The following is a 13,353-nucleotide window of genomic DNA, read 5'->3' on the forward strand; positions in this document are numbered from 1 at the left end:
GCAATGCTAGTGCATCTGTGTGCAGAACGTGTAGCAGGGAGGGAATAATGAAGGCTGAGAGGAATGTGAACAGAGAAGAGAGCTGGGATAGACAAACACCTGACCCAGGATGCCATGAGGCCGGATGTAAGGACGTGATCTAGTGTACCTCCTCGAGAGTGTGTGGCCCCACCAGTGTCCCAGTGGATGAGCTGATTACGACGAATATACTCAAGAAGTTTAGTCCCGTTACGGTTATTGGTGGCAGATAGGTCCCCAAAGCAGGGTATCGGGCATTATAATCCCACATGTATATCATGCCATGGATGGTGGGAGCTGAGAGAGCAGCTGTATTCAACCTGCCTGGTGCAGAGCACACGTTGCACAACCGAATTGTGCCGCTTCCAATGGTGACCTTAACCGGCCCCATCCCGACCACTTTTCCACCACTGACTCCCCCCAATCCCGACCATTTTAGGAAAAATTTTTGGGGGGCTCAAACCTTCGCTTTTGGTGAGAAACATCAAAAATTCATAGAGAAATTGCTCACCTGAGGTTTAAAATACTCATCACAGGTAGGAGTACCTTCTTACCTTACTGGGTTTTCTATCAGGCTGGCACCAAAGAAAACGAGTTCTATGGGAGGATAACTATTTCACACCACTCATAAACGGTATTTATTTATTTACTTGGTACGAATTTATATGTAGTACAAGAGTATATTGGTTTTCAAGCAGTAATATAGGCATTATAAGCATTGTTTCACTCACTAATACCTGACCTTTTTTTTGCCACATTACCTGATCATCATTTCTAACTGTTTCTTCCTCTAATGCTATGTAAAGTTTGTCCTCCACATTGTCATTGATTGGGGAATCACTCTGGCCCTGAATTTCGTACCGTGGCATGACATGGCTATACTGGCCAGGTCACTGATAACAGGTGAATTGCTGAGACAATGGCATGTAGGGGGGGAGAGGAGGTCATGCTAGGTAAGGCATTGTCCCTGCCTGGCATCTTGTTGAGGAAGGTGTCACGTGTATACGTACCAAAAATGACTTGCGAAAATTGAAAATTGTGCAAATTAGGGACTTTGCAATTTTTTCACGTTTATGTACGTCGACGGGATTGGCAGTGACAAAACGTGTGGACGTTAAAGAACGTCGACGGGACACCGCGGGTTAAGAAGCTGAAAGGTTGTCTCGTCGTTTACAGAGCTTTGGAGGAAACGGTGCTGGATGGAGGAGTGGACATACCCTAAGGGTGGTGACAGTTGTAATGATGACTTGTTGTGATTCAACCAGTGAATTTAATGTTGTCTCAAATGTGGCTTGCTTGCTAACCAAGCCATCAATGCAGGCTTCTTTTGCATCGAAACGTGCCGTAAATGAACTAATCCGAGTCCTGAGAGTGGCAACAGCATCGCGAAGTTCAGTGACTGCAACTAAATCCAAACCGACAGTGGAGGCAGGGGAAGCGGCAGTGCGGAGTGGTGGTGGTGGTGACGCTAGTGGAGCCCCACCATTGGCAAGGGGGGCAGAGTTAGCCCAGCATCTAGTACAGCCATGCCAAACGTTAACTCCTTGATGACGTCGGGGACATTTCCAGTGCAAGGTATCTGGAGGTGGCGGGTTGGGTTGCATCGTGGCTGTATCAGAAATTGGTGAAGGGGGTCGGTGAAGACACGTCCAAGATTCGTGTTGGCCAGAGCACCATGCACACCATTCTGGTGCAGAGCATTACCGGGAGATGTGACCAATGCCCCAGCATCAAAAGCACCATGGTTGCTCTTCCTTCATCTTGTGAAAGTCACAAGATGGGAGGCAGGGAAGGAAGCTGAAGGTGACAGTTGGTGGTGGCAGGTGAGGAAAGCTCCAGGTGACTACCAGCCGGTTGACAGGAGTGCCATTCTGGTGGAAACGTCGGGCTGAGGAGATACCTGGAGCTCCTTGGCCAAGTTGGAATCAGTACAGACAGGATAACGTGTAAGGAGGTAAATAGGAAACTTGCAGGGCCTCTCAGGTGAGTCTTGAATTTCCAAAGAATGAGATAAGAACTCTCCTTCCGTTACGCTATCTATGATGTCCCTGCAACATCTGGAGATGTAGACAAAACGGGAAGTGATTGCAGACATCCTGACCTCCACTTGGGTGCGGTCAAGGTGAAAAGCATGGTTGACCTCAGACAACCATCAAAGTTTGATGTTCCCAGTTGGGTTGTCTTTGAATATAAGCTTGATGTAGTCAGCCCTGGGTGCGAACGCCGGAGGCGTAGAGGCAGGAAGCAACGGCGAAACTTGGGGGGATTGAACAAGCTGCTTGAGGCAAGGAGTATTTGATCCAAGAGCGGTTTCCACTCTGCAGAGGACCAGAAGTATCTTGCCACTTGGAGGATTTAGCAGCAGGGGATGAAGGCTTACTGTTGCTGTCCGAGGTGTTATGTACGGTGTGCTTGGCAGAGGAAGATGCCTGGCCGACGAGGTGAGATGCAGCAGGTACAGATAGTGCTGGTTCCGTAGCTACTTCCTCAGCTAGTGAGACAGTGCTACTACATTGTGGTAGCTATGGCCAGTCACTCTGAGTCATCTCATCCTCGTCATTCAGTGCCAGGTCAGCTTCAAGGTCCTCGAGGATGGCAGGGCCTGAATACTTAATGTTGCACACCTAGGCAGGTAGCAGGGTGAGCAGGGCATCAGCTTCACCAGAATGACAAAACAGATCAATGGTAGCAAGGGAAGTCCATGACGTCATACAGGTCGTACTGCGCATGTGCAGAAACGAGATAACCCAATCAGGGGGGTCCCGTCTGCCATACTGAATTTTCCCCCCAAACTACAGGCTAAGTCCAAGCACCCAAAAACACAACCAACGGTGAAATAAGCACTAGACCTTTATGTTGCTCCCTGCAACGATAGAAAGGTGTTGGAAGGCAAGGACCTGCAGAAAAACCAGGAATATGAGCCGCACACAGCAATGATTTGTTTATGTCCAGACCTCTGGTGGCGAACCTTATACAGAAGATGAACTGAGGAAGAAAAAGAAACTTCATACACCAGACTACAGGTGTCCTCCTTTCATAAAAAATCTGAAATAGTTAGACATGAACTGCTGTGAGTTGAAGTTTGGTTTGAAACTAACCAAAGGAAGCGAATTTCTAAGGAAGCCATTCGGGGAATGAAGGAATTCTGGTAGGCAGAACTTCTGCAATATGACAGTGTGGCAGTCAACTCATGAGTACTACTACATGTTCTCGTAGAATGGTGGAAGAAGATAGACGGCACAATGGACGCAACTTCATCTGAGCATTTGCCAGAGTATCTAAAATAATGCAAGGGAGGTAACATTCCTTCTTATTTGTAGGGAATGTACTTCATTTGTAATTACTTGGTGATTACTTTTTGTTATTGCTTTGTTCTGAATTTTGTCCAGTTGTTTTCGTGCAACCTCCCACATCCATTCCACAAGGATGAGCAAAATTCGAGCTGAGGGCGCACATGACTTGTAAGTTATGGTTGACTGCAAGTCAGTGAAGAAGCTAAGAACTCTGTACAATAATCCACGATTCTTTGAAGACATTTTAGCAAGTGATCTAACGTGAGAGGTCCAATTGAGAATATATACTGTTGAGCGAAACACCAAGAATTTCAGTACAGTTAGAGACAGGAATATTGGTTGCACTGAAGGTATCATAGGAATCAGGTAATATCTTCTTCATATGTATTATTAAACTGAATATGTTTTCGTAGCATTAAATGAAACAGTGTTATTTTGTCCCCATCTAGTGACCTTAGGCAAGTCTAGATTTATATAGATTGCTGCAGTGAATTGGGAGTTCAAGATATCAAACTTTGTGACAGAGTAAAGGAACTGTGAAGGGTTGACTTATCTACGAATGAATGTACAGGAATTTTGGGTAAAGGAACTGCGAAGCATTGAGTCATGTACAGTACATATGAGTGAATAGGATTAGGCGTGATAGACAAGGAATCATTGATATAAATGAGCAACAGGGTTGGAGCCAGGTCCGAACCTAGTAGCACACTGGCAATAATCGAGTGGAATTTTTAATATACATCACCTACCTCTTCTCTTTCTGTTGCTGTGATATGAAATCAAAGGAACAAATGAATATAGGCAGTAGTAAGGGAGTCTGGACAACAGGGAACAGTGCAGTACTCTGTGGGTTTCTTCCTTTTGGTCATTGGACTAACTGGTTGTATGGGTAATTAGACTGAGTATGGCAGCAGTAAATCTTAGTGACGAAAATCATACTGTCTGTCACAAATTTGGTTGTTTGATTATAAATTTTAAATTGTGTGCTTAATAACGACACTTTCAAATACAACCAAGAGGATATGCAATAACTATGTATCTGTAAGCAGAGGGATCAGAGAACTTGCTTTCTTTGGAAACTGATGGATGTTGGCATCTTTCCAAGAATTAGGGAATGAAAACGTACGGATGCATAGTCTGAATAATTCGGCCAGAACATGAGCAAGTTCTGGGGAACACTTTTTCAGTAATATGGGAGGCTTCCATCTGTACCTGAGGCTTGTTGGTTGGTAAGCTGTTTAAGACTGATTTCGTATTCTTGTCTAAGCTTTTAGTAGAGCGATTTCGGGAGAGTCAAGTTCTAGTACAGGATCATTTTGATTGATTTCGTCTTACGTAGAGGAACAGGCAGATGCACTGGCAAAAATATTTTTCCATGGGGTTCGTTAACAAAATTTCCGTCTGAAGATTTTAATCGGGGAATGGATGATGACTTGTAAAAATTAGCCTACTATTGAAACAGCTGAGTTGACCAAAATACCATTGTGTTTTGGATGATTTAGTAGATTGGGTGCTTGGTTGTGAAGAAAGTTTGATTTGGAGAGACTTATTACTTGTTTGAGTGATTTCTGACAATTTTAAAGAGGCTGAGGGACTCTTTTTTTTTTTTTTTTTTTTTTTTTTTTTTAAGTGAGAGTCACATCCAGAGGTTTTTGGGTGGTTGCTCCAGGGCAGATGCAGTCAGACTATATGTAAGAGTCCGATCTCTCAGTTAACTGTTAGCAGGGTATGGACAGTTCTATAACAAATTGTAATAAGCCATTACTTGGCCATTGATTTGTGAACCGATATATTCAGCAGTGTCTGATGCAGGAGATTCATGATCTTAATTTTCAAAGTCCATGAAAAGAGAGACAGGAGAGGCAACAGGACTTTTGCTGCCGATAGTCCCAATCCTGACAAGAACCTCACACGCTGCCGCCCTGGCTTATATTACTGTTCCAGTCACCATCATCATCATCATCATCAGCAGCAGCAGCAGCAGCAGCAGCAGAAGCAGCACGTTATTTTTGCTAGAAATTAAAGCTCAGCATCCACACCTAAGCACTCACCCACATAAATTTGTTCCTCATCATAATTTTGGCCTTTTATACCCACCTAAGGATGGGGAACACATTGAGGAAGAAGTCACAAAAAAGGAAGAATCATCAACAACATCCCCATTGTCTGGGACAGACTCTTATTCATGCACACCATTCAGGCTCCTAGAATCCTAGCTCCTTCTCTTTTAGCTGAGTAAAATTCTATTTGATTAAGGTGGGCTTCACTTAACCTCTACGCTGAGAGATACCATCCCAGAGTCGAATGAAATCGTCTTGAGTTAGTAATGACAGGCAAAAATAGTGAGTCATGGAATGAAGGGATTATCAAAATTAAGCCAGGTTTCCAGGAGCAAGGAAAACCAGGAGACTACACAGCATAATTGGTCCACAAAGATATGCACAAATGGAAGTTTACCAACAAATGCGGTCATGCAGCTTCTTTCCCGCACCCATGGAAGACTTCATAGTACCTTCAAGTTTCTTGCAGCCCTATCGGACCACTCACTACTAGTCCAAATGAAAGTTGTTTCACAACCATGTGGGCTTGAAAGCACTTGCCCAAATCAGAGCAGTTTCTGAACAGCCACCACCTCCACCATCATCATCACAGCTACCACCGTTAATATCACCACTATCATCACAGCTACCACCACCACCACCCTCATCACAGTTACCACCACCAACACCCTCAACACAGCTACCACCACCACTTCCACCACAACTACCACCCTTTTCTGCCAAATAAAATCCTCATTCATAGTATCAGTGAAGTAATACACATCAGATAGTAGATCTTCAACTCTCTCTCTCTCTCTCTCTCTCTCTCTCTCTCTCTCTCTCTCTCTCTCTCTCGCTCGCTCGCTGTACTTTACAGCGTATGAGACATGTAACACCAGTGGGAACAATTCTTAGGGGACAATACACTCATTCAGAACAATTTAATTGACATAAAAATGAAACTGGCCCATCTGGGACCCAGTTCCAAAAAATCCTGCCAAATTTCATCAAAACCGTTTTTGCAGTTTTGGTTGTACTGCACACACACACACACACACACACACACATACAGGATTATAGTTCGAGTATATTGTATTCCTCAGCAAGTTTGTTTTTTTTTTTTACCCTAATATCCTTTGTATGTTACTTATCCTCTGATACAGTTATGACAAGAACATGAGCAATGTAAGCCGTCACCGGCTATGCCCCCTTGGGGTCAACCTTCTATCTACCTATTTTTCCATGAACTTGTTCGTGCATCGGCTACTTTTCCCCATGAACCTAATATCTGCATAGATGTATCCACCTTTATAGATCTCGTCTGTCCAGTAACCTATTTTCTTAATATGGGGAGGCAGCTACTCCCTCCAGAACCTACTTTCTCTCATATATTTCTTTCCCCCATGGTCCTAACTTTACTCAGTGGTCCTTCTATCCAGTCTCAGCCCATTTCTCACTAGAAGCTATTCTTCTATGGACCTATTTCTCTCATTGCCCTATTCCCACCATGGATCTATGTTGCCCACATTGGGGAACATACCTATTCCTCATGGACCTATTTTCCCCTTTTGAGAGGAATCTTCCCATTCCACCATGGATGCATTGCCTATACCTTTTCCCTCATGGACCCATTGTCCCCTATGGTAGGATTTACCTCTTTCTCTGGCAGACCCATTTCACCTTCATGAGATGAGATTCCTCTTCACTGCATGGACCTACATTCCCAATGCACCTACTTTCACCATGGATCTATTTTCCTCAGCAGGATGACAACTTGTTTCCGCACAGAGAGATACAACCTGAGAGCAGGGCACAACAACTTTTGTAGGAAAGATACTAGAGGATATTACTATGTAACGTGCAACAGAAAGCTTTGTTGAAGAGGTGCTACGAAACTTTCAGACCCAATGATAAAGGTTCTTCTAGTACAAAACACGGTTGGAATTCATGAACAAGCTTAAAAACAACTCGCACTGTAACTCATGTTTGTTTTTGCCCAAATGATAAAGAGTACAGAGCCCTCTGCTTTCTCTTTCTTTCAACAGAATGAAATCACAGTTGACAGCATTAATAAGAGGCAGTTCTTATACCAATGTAAGAAGGATCTTGAAATTTAGAATGCAGAAACTTCGTTCTTAGATCTTTAGTGGAAAAGTTTCTAGAGAAGGGAGAGAAGTTGTATGTGGCCTTCATGGATTTGGAGAAAGCATATGACGGGTTGGATAAACAAGGATTAGGGAAAGTATTAAGAATATATGGAGTAGATGGGAAGTTGCTGAATGCCGTGATGAGTTTGTAAGAGGATGCTAAGGCTGCACTGCGGATGGATGGTGAACTGGATGAATTTTCCTATGTGAAGGTTGGATTGAAACAGAGATGTGTCATGTCTCCATGGTTGTTCAATCTGTATATGGATGGGGTTATAAAAAAGATACAAGGTAGGGTAGTGCATGTTGGAGCGGCCCTTATGAGAGGGGGCAGTGTATAGAAACTCCCTGTACTGTTGTTTGCAGATGATACTATGTTGTTAAGTGAAGACGAAGGGGAGCTGCAAGGCTTGGTGGATGAGTTTGGAAGAGTGTGTAAGAAACGGAATCTGTAGTAAAGGTGAATGTAGGGAAGAGTAAAGTTATGGTCTTCGAGAGAAATGAAGTCACTGAATGTACAGTGAGATTGGATAAGGAGGAAATGGAAAATGTGAGTGCGTTTAAGTACTTGGGTAGTGTGATGAGTAAGGATAGATATTTAGAGGGAGAAGTGCTTGAAAGGGTCCATCAAAGAAAAAAGGCTGCTGGTTCCTTGAAAACAGTGATAAGAAACAGGGAAGTAAGCATGGAAGTGAAAAATTACTGCATGACGGTATTGTGATACCAACACTAACGTATGGAAGTGAAGCTTGGACCTTGTTGGAGAGACAGAAGTCAAGAGTGATAGCAGTGAAAATGAGTTATATTAGAGGAGCATGTGGAGTCACATTGAGAGACAGACTGACAAATGAGGAAGTGAAGAAGCGTTGTGGTGTAAATGTGATAGAAAGCATTAGGAGAAACACATTGAGGTAGTTTGGCCATGTGGAGAGGATGAAGAGTGAGAAACTAACGTAAGAGTGTATGTGAGTGAGGTGGAGGGTGGGAGAGGGAGGGGCAAGCCAAGGATGAGATGCAGGGATGGAGTGGAGAGGTATATGAGAGGGGGGGGGTGAGCTGTGAACGGGGCAGTGAAATAGCGGGGGACATGGCGACATGGAGGCGATTTGTTTGTGGCCACCCTATACGGGATTAAGACGTCTGGCAATAGATAGACAGAAAGAAACTTCTCCCTTTTTCAGGAAATGAAAATATGAGATAAGATACGAAGTTAAACTTAGCATTGTTAATGTGGACCCGGATGTGTTATATCATCAGTACAAACACTCACGAACAAGTCGTATGTTTGGTAGACGATCTGTCGTGCGTCGAGAACCTGGAGACACTCCAGCATTTCCTGGCTGCCTTGGTTCGTGGGGCAAGATAGGGCCTCGGCGACCCTCTTGGCGGTCTGGGCAGCAGTCCGGGTGATAGCCCAAGGACACAGGACGCTTCCAGACTGAGCGATCACTCGGGAGAATAGTCCTGTGGAGGAGTAGTTATTGCATTTAATGAGACCTGACAATGACCCATAGCCTCTTTCGGTTCATCTGAAAGTGCACACTCAGACTGGGGGATCGATTTTGTAGGTAATCAAGGAAACTTCTTTTTTTTTCTTCCCCATAAATAAGGCTCAGGAATTTCGCGTAACCACCACTAAGTACAAAAGTTGCCGTAGTGGGCCAGTTCCATCGGGTAAAATGAAACCGACTAAAGTTGGATCTACTTCTCACTGCTGTATCTAGGAGTTTCTGTAACCGAACGAATTATGTACTAACATGAGCAATAGTTCGCGACTTTCCCTTGCCAGCATTATGCACTTGAATGTTTTTCTTATATTTCTACATATCTGAGAATATCTTTACATAAACCAATTTGTTCTGTGCTTCATAATGTCACGGTAAATATCTCATACACAAATGCCTCGTGTAACACCTTTTATGGTCAGAGTCGAAGAATTGTCGGGAAACTGTTGATCATGACAGTGTATGACAATAATAACATTAATTCAAGTGTTTTCAGTTAAACACATAAAAGTATACATATTTCCAGTAGTATTACAACTGCAGTCAAAGAAAAAATTGAAACCTTAACTTCAAGTATCACCAAACAAATCGTAACCATGTCACTCTGTCTTCCACCAAATGGTGTAAACTGGAAGGGAGACAGCCTAGATGCAGAGTACAGGGTGAAATGGATGTGATTTTTTTGCTGCCATTCCCTCCTGGATTAAGGCGTCTGGAAACAGACAAATAAATAGATAGGTAGGCACAGTAACTCAGTAGAAGGATAGATAAATGAACCTCCCTTACCTTTAGCAGCTGGTGTCAACATTTGGTAGATTACAGATGCTCCTCCTGTGGTCTCACCGAAAATAGTAACTTGATGTTTGTCACCGCCGAAGCGCTTGATGTTCTTCTGGATCCAGCGCAGAGCTTGTGTCTGGGGAAGTATTGACAATGGATTTTGAAGTAGAATCTCTAACGACCCTACGATCAATTCCACTTCGTATCTTTGTTTTTGTAAGAATGACAAGGAGTGTCTCAAAGTCGGATCATAACATCCAGACGCTGAGTCAAAAACGTAACATAATTACTTAGTTCTTCCAGATCAGACAAAAAACGAAAACTTTAGAACTATCCCGGATCTCTTATTCCCCCCCGATATAAAATTTCTCATTTATAAGAGGAATATATCTTTGGTTTGGCTGTGAATCTCTGTCTTTAAGATTTTAAATAGGCAATCTTTACAGCAGTGTATTATCACCAGCAATCAATATCTTTCTTGGTTGTATTTTTACTTTAATCATATCATGATAACGATCAATTATTTATTTCATTTTATCTATGTCTAGATGATTTCATGCAGCTTTGAAGGGACTTCTCAAACGGAGATGTTACATATATCCTTCAGTTACCTCTTTACCACCAAAGTTTTTCCACTTTTGAATAAATCTATTTATGGTAGCCAGCTAAAAATGAGAAATACGTCATGAGACTTTATGTGGTCAGTATTCACGAATGTCTGGCTGTTATGATCTTGTTACCTGGTTAAGGGAACATCTGCCTATTTGTTAACCTACCTACCTACTTGCCAATCTATCTATCTATCCATCTATCTATCTATCTGTCTATCTATATATCTATCTAACTGTCTACCTATCTATATATCTATAACTATCTATCTATCTATCTATCTATCTATCTATCTATATATATATATATATATATATATATATATATATATATATATATATATATATATATATATATATATATATATATATATATATATGTGTGTGTGTGTATGTGTGTGTGTGTGTGTAGAGAGGTGGCCTGCAGTCTTACCGGACCCAGGTTCAAATCCCCGCAGGGGTAGGGAACAATTCAAGGATTTGAATTTAGTAAAAAGCAGGCTTCACTTATCTTCCAGAAGACCCGCCGACATGTCGTAAAAATACCCCCGCTAACACCAATACACCAGTCCTGTATGAGACAGCCCTATCATGTATTAAATATGGACGGTGGGTGTTAGCGCCGAAGTGGTGACATGTGGAGGTGTATTGTATGTAGGAGGACTACTGGACCCTGGTAGCAAGCTGTGAAGCCTTTGCCCAGAGTCGGACACACACACACACACACACACACACACACACACACACACACACACACACACACACACACACACACACACACACACATATATATCTATCTATCTATCTATTGCCAGACGCCTCAATCCCGTTTGGGGTGGCCACAAACAAACCGCCTCCAAGTCGCCCTGTCCCCCGCCATTTCACTGCCCTGCTCCCAGCTCACACCCCCCTCTCTCATATACCTCTCCACCCCATCCCTCCATCTCATCCTCGGCCTCCCCCTCCCTCTACCCCCCTCCACCTCACTCACATACACTCTCTTCGTCAGTCTTTCACCCTCCATCCTCTCCACATGGCCAAACCACCTCAGTGTGTTCCTCATAACGCTTCCTATCATATGCACATCAACACCACAACGCTCCTTTATATCCTCATTCGTCAGCCTGTCTCTCCACGTGACTCCACAGGCTCCTCTTAAATAACTCATTTCCACTGCTCTCAGTCTTGACTTGTGTCCCTCCAACAATATATATATATATATATATATATATATATATATATATATATATATATATATATATATATATATATATATATATATATGTGTGTGTGTGTGTGTGTGTGTGTGTGTGTGTGTGTGCGTGTGTAGGTAGGTGGGGGCGCCCACCCCCCACTCACTCAATGTAGTGCTGCTCTCGGGTGTCTGCCCTCCATCCTTGTTTCCTTCCATCTTCTGTCTTTTTTTCCTTCATTCTTTTCTCTTCCTTCTGCCTACGGGTGACTTTACACTCCCTCTTGTCTTTCATTCCTTCATTCTTTCCTCTCCCTTCTGCCTGTGAGTGACTCTACACTGAGTGACAAGCCAAATGGTTTCCTGTACACCAGGAAACCATATACTACGCTGGGTGGTAACCATATAACCAAATTTTGGCGCCTGGTGGTTTAGTGGGTAATTATTGTGCTCCAGTCGGATTGAACTGGTGAAGGTTTATATCCAAGGGGTGATTGGGGTTTATTGCTCATGTAATGCCACTCAGGGATGAGTGAGGCTGGTCACTCTCATCTTAAATGTCAGGGCCAACTGCCTAGCCCTGCGCTTCTACGCTCCTCATGGGGCAACGTAGGATTGGATGATGGATGGATGGATATATATATATATATATATATGCTCCGAAAATATTGACTGTGGTTTGGTTAGGAACTGTAAGGTAGATGTTGTCAGTGGAGATATAAATAGCTATCGTACACACAAGTGAAGCTCAAGAAAGATAAAACCATAAACAAGCAATATTGTACATAAATGGAGAAGATAAAACAATACAAAAGTAATCTCAAACGCAACTTAATCCAGTAGTGGCAAGGGTTCCTGTGTGGGGGAATTCGCTAGAAAGGCACTTATCGGCTCCTGGCCGCGAAATTTATGGGTCCATATTCTGGGGTTCCCCCTTTTATTAAATTTTGAAAATGCCTTTTTAATGAGCCCTGGGCACCACTGGGTTAAGAAGATATAATTCTAAGCAAGCAGTCTTTTGCAGAAGATAAAAATATACACAAGCAACCTAACTCACAATTTGAACCTAGCAAGATAAATCTATGAACTCACAGTCTTATACACTACTTAACCTCATGCACGACTAGCACATAAACCTGTCTTCATCTGCACCACACAGGTGTTAACCCCCACTCGCATATTTTCTGCCATGGACTTGCACCTACACTGACAGTATTTTCCACCGTCGGCATATTCCCTTATAGACATTTTCTCCACGGATCCACTCGTATTTTCACTCATAGACATATATTGCAGATAGACTCGTTTTCCCATGGACCTAATTTTTTTTCCATATAATTATTTTCCTCATCAAGCTATTTTTCCTCATGGACCTATTTCTCATCGATCTATATTCCACCAGGTACATATTTTCCCTCTTCACCTAGTTTCCCTTGATTATTTCCCCTATGACATTTTCACTGTGGACCTATTTTTCTCCTACAGGACCTGCTGTATTTTCCCCACGAACATGTTTTCCATCACGGACCTTTTTTCCCCCCAGAGCAAACAGAATCCTCAGACGAGTTTTTTTACTCCTTGAAACTCTTCCTCTCACTGCCCAGTTTTAACCTGATGGACCTATGTTCATACTTGGGCACATTTCCCCAGAGATGTATTTCCCACGGACCTTTATTTCTCACATGGACCTATTCCTACCCTGAATCCACTCACATCATGGCCTTAACCGTGGATCTATTTTCTCAATTACTCACTCTCCACCTCAGCCATT

The 13,353-nt window shown here is 42.9% G+C and overlaps 1 protein-coding gene across 1 annotated transcript in view; it reads right to left on the reverse strand.

Annotated features, from left to right (window-relative positions):
* Nucleotides 1–13,353, reverse strand: part of LOC145391606 (venom carboxylesterase-6-like) — a 108,975-nt gene that overhangs the window by 64,442 nt on the left and 31,180 nt on the right. The window contains exons 7-8 of the mRNA XM_080266150.1: nucleotides 9,789–9,918; nucleotides 8,768–8,961 (exon numbers count right to left, since the gene is read on the reverse strand). Of these exons, the coding sequence (XP_080122276.1) occupies nucleotides 8,768–8,961; nucleotides 9,789–9,918 (324 nt within the window). The remainder of the gene's footprint in view (nucleotides 1–8,767; nucleotides 8,962–9,788; nucleotides 9,919–13,353) is intronic.

The sequence above is a fragment of the Coenobita brevimanus genome, chromosome 19 (assembly GCF_032717465.1).
Source record: "Coenobita brevimanus isolate Jiangsu-jjx chromosome 19, ASM3271746v2, whole genome shotgun sequence".
In the NCBI taxonomy this organism is placed as follows: Eukaryota; Metazoa; Arthropoda; class Malacostraca; order Decapoda; family Coenobitidae; genus Coenobita; species Coenobita brevimanus.